The following is a 12,359-nucleotide window of genomic DNA, read 5'->3' as shown; positions in this document are numbered from 1 at the left end:
GACTTCAATTGCAAATGCCAAAGTGTTGCACATGGATTGGAACACTCGAGCCATTCTTTTTGTTTTGTAGATGTGTGTAAATTTGTTTATGGGAATTCACATCTTTCCACACATTCACACACACCCTCATAATGACTAACATAAATATGTGTATGCACACATGTGTGTGTAGTAGTGCAGCCAATACTCGCATTTTAACGCCTACACGCTCATGTTTTCCCATTAATTGCCAGACAAAGTTCGCCTACAGCCAGTTGCCATTGCCAATTGCTGTACCAGCAATGGTTGCCAATGTTTTGCGGCATTTTCGCCAAGTTTTCATCGTGGCGCAGCCATTAAAAGTATTAGGCAAGCCAACGAGTCGTGCCGCAAACACACTTTTACAGTCAAGTAGCAGAGTACGCTGTCCACCTCAGCCTTTTTCCGGTCACATTTGGCTTTTTCTGAACCCCAACGCAATGTATTCCCTTAAAGTCAAATAAATAGCAATCATTTTATACCAAATCAAAATCTCTTCTTAGTTAAATTCCTAGGACGGGGGTCTTAACTTATTTGTACTAACAGATACTTTGACGAGATCAACCAGAGCAGACCACTATTTAATATAGCTGCCATATATGATGAGGAAGTTATTGACCTACCTGATGATGTCACAGATGGCTTTATTTTACAACTGAAAAAGTTTAAAAAGTAGAAAATGAGAATTACAGGCAAGAAAGAATAGATTAGCGGCCTTGTATAAAAGTTACGGTGAAAAAATGTAATATTTCATAATGCATCAAGGGGTAAATAATCATAATTAAAATATTCATGTCTTGGCTGATCAAATAATACAATATTCAATTCATTTGATTTGATTCTTAAGATAGTAATAAACTCTTGAATACTTTCAAAAAAATTTCTGCGCTAAGAGGGTTTTGTGCACCGTTTGTTCCTATTGCACAGATTTTGATCAAACATATGAACAGTCCATTAATACCAAATTGGTCCGACGTATTTCTGAATATATACAAAAAGTGCATCTAGTAAAAGAGACTAACTGTAACAATTGATCAGCTTCTATTCATATGGCACGAGTATAAATTAGGGTTAGTTTCCGTATGAATAATACAAGGAAGAGTTATTTCTATAGCCTTCATGGTTCAAAAGCTCTCATCAGATTAGTACTCCCCCTATTAGCTTCATACAAGTTTTATTGCTGTTGTTGTTGCTGCTGATATACAGATACTTTTAAATAAATTTCTCTCACATGGTAATTGAAAAATTCTGTTACATGGCTTTTGGTATTTCCTTCTTTTTTTTTATAGAAACCATTAATATGGTTAAAGGAAGGGAAAACAATTTCAGTTCACAAAGAGTCGGATTGTCAATACGTGAAATAAAGAAAATAAAAATTAATCAATAGAAGCCGAGAATTTATAATCTTACGTAGGGTACAAGACAATTTTTCATTCGGTGGCATACAAGTTTCTAGTTATAGCCAGTATTGGCCTAAAAGCACAATCAAAGCACAATCAATTTTAAAAATAGCTCACTTGACAGTTCTATAAAAAACAACCGACAAAACAAATGTTGTCATACTGTATAGATTAGATGCATTTTAATTTAATTGCTTAAAATTGTCAAATTCAGAACAATTTACCATGATATAGTTGGACTTATTGGTGGACAAAAACTAATTAAGCAGCTGTGTCCGATAGTGGTATGTCTAGCAGATTTAAAGATTAAATAGTTCTGAAAGTTTTAACTTAAGCTATGAGTAGGCAAGGTTATTTGTGGAGAAATTTACAAGTAAGCATTGTCGAACGTGGAAAACTCAATCAATTTCTTGGTATATCCTTTAAATCTCATTCCCATGTGAACATAAATGTCTAACCTTTTCTTCCAACGGATGTTTTGACATCACTGGCCATCATCGTCCAACCAACCACTGGGTTGGCCACTGGGCCATCGTAATACGTGTTGCCAACCGCCGTAGCTCGGCCCGTATCCTGTATCTGTTCTGCTGCCACTGCCAAAGTGCAACATTAATACGTTGGCATTATGGTTTTAACCCAATTAGGTTGTTTTTTGTTGTTGTTTTGTTTTGCAAAAGCTTTACATGCGCAGTACAGTTGTCGGTTGTTCTCGGTGCTGCGAGTAAGTATCTGGAGGGAATGTATAGTACTTACATAGTACTTGTGTGTGCAATTTAATTAAAGCTGCGAATTGTTGGCAGGAAGGGAAGCTGCTGCTAATCGATTTCCAACTTTATGACAGAGCCCAGTCAAGCGAATAATTAAATAAACATCGTCGCACAGTGCTCGTGTAATAAAACATAATGCACAATTATGCAAGACAAAACAATAACTGAGTTAAGCTTAAACAATATTTAAGCTCATGGCTAGCCAAGTCGAAAGCATAAATATAAATAAATAATTCATTTATTCACTACGCCAAGAACAGCAGCTCAGAAAATAGGTTAAGCTGCTTCTGTTGCAGACACTGCAAATTTATGATGCAGCTACAGATATAAAATGCAAATTTGTTATAAAGCTCAGTCAAGCAGCAGGCAGCTTTATATTAAATAAAATACAGTGTGAATACAGAGCATTAAATTCATTGCGCCTTATACGAGAGGAGTTCTATATGATAATGCATAGAAGAGTTTATTCACCGTTTAAATAAAAACACTAACGGACAACAAAGTATCATAAATGATAATGTGTTGGAAAAGGTCCGTATAAAACGATAAATTAGAAGGGAAGTTTGGGATAGTGTACTCATTTAATGGTAGTAGAAAAGGCATTTCAATGACTGCCAATAAAACAGATTGGCTAATTCAGAATTGAATTACTTAATTTTCAACAAATATATATTCAATCAACGTAATTAGCTCTCGGCTTCCAACCTTGCAATTGAACAGTTGTTATTATACTTTATTTATTTATACTTTACAAGTATACTATGTTCCCGAAGGGTATTAGGTTTTTGCAAAATATGTAACTAGCAAAAGGAAGCATCTCTGCGACCATAAAGTATATATTTTAGTCAGCATGACGGCACAAATCGATATAAGTAGCCCATGACCATCTTTCCGTCCGCCTGGCTGACCAAACTTGGCAAGTAGACATAAGTTAACTTTTTTAAATTTCCCCCTCTTCCCACGCTGTAGAATTCCGTCCGCGTAAACACCGAGAACAGCAAACGTGGTATGCAGAGCAAGTACATATATAACAAACTATATAAAGCCTTTTACGACTTGAATGATGACATTTTCGTTTATAAAGATACCCTGGCAATTTTGTATAGAACTTATTGACATTTTGCAGTTTCGTTAAAACAACGAACTGCTTATACTTGTATTGTATAGCTTGCATAAAAATAATTTGTACAACAAAATGTATTTTAGTTGATTGTCTGTAGCGTTCTGCTGGATAATATTGTTGTTTGAATAGAGTTCTATCTTGAGTTCCCTTAGTCGGGCTCTGTCTCTCTTGTGTTGGGCTGAAAGTGTGCTACAATAATAAATTTCGCCACTGGCTGATACGGCAGAAAATTTGCAATGACAATGTCTTTAACTTTGGTAGTGAAATTTCGGCAGCAAGCGACAGTCGAATGAAATGACATTTAATGTCGAGGCTTGGGCCAAGCGTGTGCGCACCTGTTTGCCACCAAAGTTGCCATGCGGTTGTGGTGTGGGCGCTGGTGCGGGTACCCGCATACCAAACACGCACACGCACGCACACACACACACACACACACACAATCCCCACACACATACTGTACATTCAAATGGAGGGACACGTGTGAAATAGCTTTGGCCAACAGCAGAGGAAGCCGCAGAATGTAAAGCAGCCAGCGAGGTTTGCAGCCAAACAAGTTTAGAATGCAACAGCTGCAGCAGAAAAAAAGAAGGAACAAGTAAAAAAGCTAAAGTCGGGTGTCCCGACTTTGAAATACTCTGTACATATGTTTAGAATAATTATAAAAATAAAAAAGTAAGAGAATTAAAAAAAAATTTGATCGATTTTACCTCTTTTGGTATTCGAGCTCACGTAAAGGGTGTATAATTGCACATATACAAAGCAATTGCGTCTTTGTGAGTGTATGTATGTTTATGCGCGTCTATTCGTGTCTGAGTAAACATGTTGGCAGTCAACCAAACAGCAACATCAACAACAGCCGCGGGCAGCGCTTGGGCAGCAAATATATTTATGGCTATAACTTCTTGTTAAATCGGTCTATCATGATGAAACTTGGCGTACGGACAATTAATTACTAACTGGGGGTATTTACAATTTTAGTTCGAAATTCCAAGAATTACGGGAGTTACGATTTGCATGGGAGAGGGAGAAAGGAGGGAAATTCCAAAAAATTCCACATTTTCTGCGTATTCTCATAAGGCATCGGGGACTAAAATTTGGTGTCCGTAGGTCTTATAGTCTCTTAGATATAGGCGATTATACGAATGGAAAATCGGGAAAACCCCCATAGGGGGGGAAGTGAGGGGGAAATCAAAAAAATAAAACAAACTTGCACAGCGTACACACATAACGCATCTTTGTGCAAAGTTTGGTGTCTCCAGCTCTTATAATCTCTGAGATCCAGGTGTTCATACGGACAAACAGACAGACAGGGCTAGATCGACTCGTCTCGTCATGCTGATCAAGTATACATATACTTTGTGGGGTCTGCCACGCCTCCTTCTGCCTGTTACATTTTCCCGCAAACCTAATATACTCTTGTACATTTTATGTACAGAGTATAAAAATGCGGACCGAATTCTGTCTGTGGAGGCAGGAAGACGAGCAGTGCTGATGCAGGAAGACGCTGCATGTCAGTCGACGAAGTCAGCCTGTCTGGTCTTCTCTGCCTGTGCCCTGTTGACATTATTCGCACGCCCACCAATGCCGCCATCGCACACGGCAGCGCACATCGCACATCGCATTCCTTCGTCCTCGCCTGCATTTGTTTGTCAGTTAGTCAGGCACGTCCTTTCCACCGTCTGTTTGGCGGGTGCCATCATTTGCAGGTAATTGTGGCAGCACTTGGCACTGTCGTCTCCGTTCTTTGTCAGATGTGATGCTTCCAACCTGCTTCTCAGGCATTTAGCCGGAGATGGGACATACATACATAAATATGAGTGCTCAGCATTTAAACGTATCGCTCATTCTATATGTCAAAGAAGAATGGGTTAAATATCAAGTACTATTAGGACCGAGGAGAGGGTATTTAAGTGAAAGGGACTTAATATTTTCTTTGGTTGACAAAATAAGTGTTGGTTTTATCCAGCAATGGCAAATACTCGTAATAATGACACTTAAGCAACGTTTGTCGCGTTTTTTTTTTCGAAACAATAAAAAACACCGACTCTAGTTAAACAGCGTTAAATATAGAAAATTAAATTGCTCGTTTGATAGAAATTTCTCTAAATGTATTCCCTTTTCTGAAGACCCTTTATTGATAAATTTCTAGTGGCAGATATCAATTAAAAATCAAAATGTTTGCAAATGAATGGAATTGGCGCTGAAGTTTATTAGATAATTGTAAAGGAGTAAGGGGGTGCTTCAAAGAAATCGTAAACTGGTCCTGTTCCGGACCCGTTATCGACTTGCAGACAGCAGAGGGATAGACAGGCGTCCGCCTAATCAAGAATATATGAACTTTGTAAGGCCTTCGACAAAGCTAAACGATTTGATACCTCGGGTACAGAGTATAGAACAACAAGCGAAGGCTTCAACTAGAAGACGTACTCATCACAACTATATAACGTATTACGATTTTAGATGAATTCTATTAAACGCAAACTCTCAGCCTTCAATCAATAATGGAAATATGCGAATATGTGACCTTTGATGTGAAATTTGAATTGTTGTCATTTTTCAAATTTGTAGAATAACATCAATAACCTTTAAAGCCCACACACATGTTCGGACAATTCTGCTGGGCCCGCTTCAGAGCAGAATGGATTTTTCGTCTCCAAATTGCAAATATACGTTGAAAGCGAGAACAGTACCAACAACAAGAGGCTTGCGCAGTCAACGACAGCAACTAAGCATAAGGATGCTGGGAGCATGTGTGTGTGTGTGTGTGTGTGGGCTCGTTACGTATACGTAATTTGCAAAGCAAGCGCGCAAGTGGCATTTAAATTTATGCGGCCACTTGAGGCAAGAGGGACAAACAAGCAGCGCAGGCTGGAGCAGCAGCAACCAGGGTTTATTTTAAATTAAATATGCAAATTTTTCGCCATTGTTGTTGTTACTGTTAGACACTTATGCATGTGTTGTGTGTGCACATTAAATAACTATAAGTGCATAAAATATGCGTGCATATTTATTTAAGCTGCAACCGAGTGCAGCAAGTTATGAAATATTTATGTAAGAATTTAAGCTGTTGATATTTCATTTCTGCAGGCAGACCCTCCCGTACGTGCACCCACACACACACACACACACACACACATACATACAAGGGCAGACGGCACAATAACACACACAGACACAAGCACACACACAAGCACAATGAGAGACAACAATGCTGCCTGCCCGCATGCTGGAAATTTTATCATTTTTCACTTTGGTAAACAAACACAAAAAGCGTTGCCAGCGATAAAATGAAAACACCACCACCCCTACCCCCCACATTTGCAGCAGTGTTGGAGAATGCTGCGATTTTTTCGATCCAGTGACAACTTCAACTAATGATTTGAATCGTTTAACATTTCATTTATTTTCTGTATTTCTTTCTTTTCCATTTTTATTTGATTGATTCTATTCTAAACGAATAATAAATAAACGTTTACATTTTGAAATTGTTGTTTTTATAATATTTGAACTTTAAGAATTCACAGTTCACTGCTCGGCGGGACTTTCTTCCGATAGCAAATCTGCAGTATTCAAAAATATTAGATCACATGACATGGATGTTATCTGCAAATACCCTGCATGTGCCGCTATTTACGAGCTTTTAGCTATCTTTTTTTTTAGCAGTTTTACAGGATATAATAAAGGGAAAATTAAAATTTCAGCGTTCGGTATATTTAAAATGCATTTTAAACTATTCAGACAAATTTTTTATCGCGATTTTGCCGCACTATTTGGAACCTAGCTGTATTCTATATATATTTAATTCGCGTAACAAAGCTTTTGATTCCTTTTTTCTTTGCCGATTCGGCATGAATTATTGGAAATCCAATTTCTCAGTTTCCAGCTGGGCGCCCACAGGCCATTGTCCGGTTGGCAAACCTACTGCCAGACTTGGCATCCTTTATCATGATGTCTGCCGAAACTTCAGAGACGAGGAGAATGAAAGTGTTGAGCACCTTCTCAGCCATTGCCCAGCACGCATAGGTGTCCTGCCCCTTAGGGCAACCTGTCTAAAATTAATTCTCAAAGTTACATAAAATCTCGATTGCCAAATTCTTGAGTAGTTCCGGGGTACCTGAAGTTGGACCCATAAAAAGAACTACAGATTATATGATATCACAAAAGGACTTATGAGGAAAGGACTTTGATATACAAATACTAACAATAGTCATTATTTAGCAGCTACTGTGATTAAGGCGCAGTTTGTGTCTCTTTCGCAACACTAGGGTACACAAAGACAGCGCCGGACAGACAAGGAAGCAGCACCATTTTGTGAGCTGTAATCGAAAACCCAAGAGCTTACCCCACCTCTCTGGTCGGCCCACTTCACGCTTCTATATTTTGAGTGACGGGAACAATAATGGCAACAGCACCAGCAACATCAACAGAAAAGCGCAAACTGTAGCATAAATAATAGGTGTGTTGAGGAAGAAGAACAAGACGACAAACGGCAAGAAAAGCTGGCAAGCAAATATCAACAACGGACAGGAGAAAAAGTAGAAAAAAACAATAAACATTTTGTTGACGCCAGGATGTTGGAAATGTTTAAAAATATGTATGGAAAAATGATGGTGGAGCAAGCCAACAGATTGGATAAAATAATAATGTATTTTATGTTTTAGTTTGTGAGCGAATGCCAAACAAGCCGTGTATACTTATGTATATTTGTTTGCTTTTAAATGTATGTACTTTTATGTAAATTTATTTTTATTGTACGCATTTTACGCTACTCAGTTAATTTGAAATATTTTTTTGACGAGTGCTTACAAATTAATGTGTTTGTATACTTTGTTCTTTAAATATACAAATATATAAAATGTATTATCTAAACGTGGTGTAGGGAAATCGAAACGTGATCGTTAAAAGTAATCTACTCATCATTTTAAGAGTTCATATTTAATATTATATATTTAATAACTAATCGTTACAGCTCTAAACATTTTAAGTGGTTTTTGACAACTGAAATTATTTTTATACCGAAAGGGGTACTTAAAAATGGAACCAGTTTTTTTTTTCTAAAGGATCCGCCACGCTACTTGGCACAATTATTATACTCTGTACATGAAATGTACAAGCCGATCCAGCCCTGTCTGTCTGTCTGTGCGTATGAACACCTGGTTCCCAGAGACTAGAAGAGCTAGAGAGACCAATTTTTATACCCTGTACCCGTAGGGTAAAAAGGGTATATTAGGTTTGTGCAAAGTATGTAACATGCAGAAGGAAGCATCTCCGACTCCATAAATTATATATGTTCTGAATGTTCTGAATCAGCATGACGAGAGAAATCGATCTAGACATGTCCGTCCGTCCGTCTCGCCAAATTCTCGCCAGTACAAACTTGGTATATAGATGCTCCTAGTCCCTAAGCTACACGGGTTTATTTTATTTTTTGTGAATTTTTCACGCCTTCCCCCGCTACATAATTTTATTAATACTGTCCACATTTCAAAAGCTACATTAACTACACATAATGTATTAATAAATTTCTACTTTTGTTTGAAATTTCATTCAAATCGGTTAATTCTAAGAAATGTTATTATCGAAACAATTTCACTCCGGTACTACGCCCACAAACTGCAGCAACAAGCGCATATACCTCAGTGTCGGAAGTTTGTCTGGGTACCACTGTCGGGCTTGCTCGACTGTAGCGTTCTTTCTTGTTGTCAGCTTGTTGTCAGCCTATATTTGGAATACGAATACTACAAACATAATTCAAAAGTTCTGAAAAACCCATTTATTTGTGCAAGCTTATAGGGATATGAGTACCAAAGAACGAAAAAAGAAGTAAACCTGAAAAGCAAAGCGGGCTTACATTTTCCAATTGCATCCTTGGCAATGGCGCAGCTAATAGAGCGCAGCATAGGCAAAGAGAAGATCGGGGGAACGTATTTACCAAGTGCTACAGTTGTCGGAAGTGCACAAATATGTGCACAGCACTCGCAGGCGACACACGGGAAAGTTGGAAAAGTTGGAAAAGTTGCGATTGTTAATGAGAAGGCAAATATGTATGTACGCACATGCAACACTGACTTACTTGGGCTGCGTGTGTGAGAGTGTGAGTGCACTTTAAAGATAAGTGGCACGCTTTTTGGGGCATTGCATGTTGGCCGAGTTCTGATGCCAGTTTCATTAAAGCAAGCATACCAATGTCAAAGTTTCGAGTTTTATGCCAAATTCGTAGTATATTTTATTTGAAAAATTCCAACTCTTTTCTTTATGAAATGCCATGGGCCAAATACAATTTAAGCCCGAGGATGAAATGTTGAGCAATGAGTTGCTTTATGTGCGGGCTTATACCAAATACAAAGGAACTAGTGGGAAGCTTGCCAGCAAATATGATATAGTGCTTATGGCGCATAATATTCGAGTGGGCTGGACTAAGTGTTCAGTTTTCAGAAAGAGCTTCTCACACATAGCTTTCAAGTTTTGTTTTAGTCCAACGGGTAAGTTTATTTAGAAAGGATTGCTGAGATGCTGAGAGGGGATCCTAAATTAATGATTTATTGCTAAGATGAAATGAGAAGGGAGGCTCTTAGATTGTCCTGATCGAATATACAATTTCTTCTTGTTGTGTACTTAATTTATTCTGTAACTGAAAAAATACGGAATATAATTAATTATGTCTATTGACCAAGAATATGTATGGGCAGAACCCGAAAAAATATACATATATTTTAGATCAGTATAACGAGAAGAGTCCCTATAGCGGATTGATATATTGTATTAATTATAACAAAATTGCTTCTCTTGTAACTTTCGGTACGATTAGTCGAATAAAAACAGAGATATAACTTTAAGTATAAGCCACGCTTACAGAATACAGAACTTAGTTTATGTACCTTTGGAATTATGGATAGTTTTATAAAATATTCGATATCGTGGGGTAAATAAAAAAATGAAATAAACTCGACTAGGATCCACCAAGTTGTGTCACTATTAAGTTGTTTTCGTAATCCCGACGTTCTTTGAGACAGGCGGACGGTCACCTCTAGAACGATTTATCTCATTATGTATTTATCATTGAAGTCTCTACAAGTAATTGACTATCCACACAAGCTCTATGATCTTCAAAGGCAGAATAGGAGTCCAATTTATTACAGAGAATTTGGAAGTTCTTTGAACTATCCACAACACGAGTCCAATCGAGATCGATGAACTGTAAAGCTGTTCTCACAGGATCAATCTTCTTTTGCTATAGTTTATCATTTACAGACATACTATATCCTTGTTTCTGTTTACGTTTATAAATGACCTTCAAAATAACATTTTCATTACCATAGCGACTGACCTTTTTCGTTTTCACGAAGCTAAATGAAACGCAAGGCTCGCTTTTAATTAAAACGATTAGCAATTCTCATTAAACAATCAGCAAAAGGTCGTTTGGTGTTTGCAGTCAGTCGCAGCGCTATTAAATATGCAGCACTCTTTCTGACTACAAATGCTTTAATTACGCAAATACACACACACACACACACACATGCATACAAGGGCGAATAGACCCACACATTGACATGAGCTGGTTCGGAAAAGTTTCTCTCCCTGTATTCATTGAAACACATTCAAAGTCGCCTTTCATTGTTTGCACGTCTACTTTTCAGCATTTTAGACACCAGCAGAAATATCGCCAACGAAATCAAACGGAAGTTGTTCGTTTCGCGCGAGAAATAGAGAAGTGTGGGAAAGCGGGGGAGAGGGGCAAGTATATGGTGGGAGGACTGGCTAGAAATAAAAGAAATTGGTAACGAAATGAAATTGTTTACGAATGTCAGGCACGCAAACTCTCGACACTGTGGCAATTTCCCTATTTTCATTTTTTCAGCCAAATGTCGACCGCAACTGGGTGGGAAAGTCAGACGTCAGTTATACATAACTATATAGCTATGCTTCTAGTTGTGGTTGGGTGTTTCGTTTTATCCTTAGGGTTGGGGCACATCTATTTATAGCGATTATTTTACTTATATTTGTGCAAGACATCTACGACTTCGAAAAAGAAATATAGGTATAAATATTTGCACTTTTCTTTTTTTAGTTGTTGGTTCGTAGATAAATATCTTCAACAAGTAAGTATGAGGAACTTGTTTTTCCAATTGAAACCTTTAAATGAAATAAATATTATATAACGCCGACGTGGGGGCTAAATTAAAGCACTACTTTAATATAGAGCATTATTTTCTTTACTTAGAGAAGCTTTTGTTAATATTTAAACGAATGCAGCAAACAACAAATTAGTCGACATTTTAGATGTTTTATTTTACACAAAGCTCTTTATACCAATCATGGCCAATATATCCAAGTAACGTAGTGGTTTTATGGAAGGAAAACAGAAAATGCCGATGAAAATATTCAAGTTCTTCTAAATTTGTGAAGAATAAGAATCTTAACCCCAGATTAATTTGCTAAGCCCTTTGACAGACAGAGGGATCTCATCAAGACAATCTTGACCGGCAACTGCCTGGCCACCCACCATGCACGCACAAGTGTCCTGGCCATTGCGCCAATTAAGCTTCGGCCAACTGGCTCTTTTATGCGCCGTGGCGCTGTGGTGGCTTTTTGTGCTTCCTCGAGCGCCACCAACATAGCTTAAACTTTTGTGCTACCACTTGACTTTGACTGGCAGCTGAAAAGAAAAAATTAAATACAAAATACGGCGCAGGCAACATCGGTGGAAAACTTTGCGTCGTTATGCAGGAGGCAGCACTTTCGTTAGCGCTGGCAATAAGCCTTTAAGCAGCCAGAGGACGATGGTAGCGAAGGGGGCAACAACCTTCACCTCCCCCTCCATTTGCAGCCCCACCTGCTCAGCCACAAGCTTCGTGGGCGCTGATCCGATGGCAGGCGCCATTGTGGCTGGAGGCCCGCATTAAATGTCAATTGTGGGCGGGTAATTTGCAGGCGCAATCGTAGTCATAAAAATTGAAGGATAATTGATTGGCGTTCATGTTGTTGTTGCCATTGTAGCAGGAAAGAAAGTTGGGCACTCGACATTGACGCACTTGCGCCACTAAATTAGTT

General features: G+C 38.3%; 1 protein-coding gene across 4 annotated transcripts in view; it reads left to right on the top strand.

Annotated features, from left to right (window-relative positions):
• The window catches only part of LOC115630427 (apoptosis-resistant E3 ubiquitin protein ligase 1), a 32,415-nt gene that overhangs the window by 13,624 nt on the left and 6,432 nt on the right, over positions 1 to 12,359 (top strand). For 2 of the 4 annotated variants that reach the window (XM_030526980.1, XM_030526979.1), the window contains exon 1: positions 9,574 to 9,790. The exons of the other annotated variants lie outside the window; for them this stretch is intronic. In XM_030526980.1, coding sequence (XP_030382840.1) covers positions 9,574 to 9,790 — 217 coding nt within the window. Of the gene's footprint in view, positions 1 to 9,573; positions 9,791 to 12,359 lie in introns of those variants that run through there. 4 annotated transcript variants of the gene reach the window in all.

This window comes from Scaptodrosophila lebanonensis, unplaced genomic scaffold (assembly GCF_003285725.1).
Source record: "Scaptodrosophila lebanonensis strain 11010-0011.00,11010-0021.00 unplaced genomic scaffold, SlebRS2 tig00001410-arrow-pilon, whole genome shotgun sequence".
NCBI classification, from domain to species: domain Eukaryota; kingdom Metazoa; phylum Arthropoda; class Insecta; order Diptera; family Drosophilidae; genus Scaptodrosophila; species Scaptodrosophila lebanonensis.
Note: the sequence above shows the minus strand (reverse complement) of the source record. Positions and strands in the feature narration are given on the sequence as shown.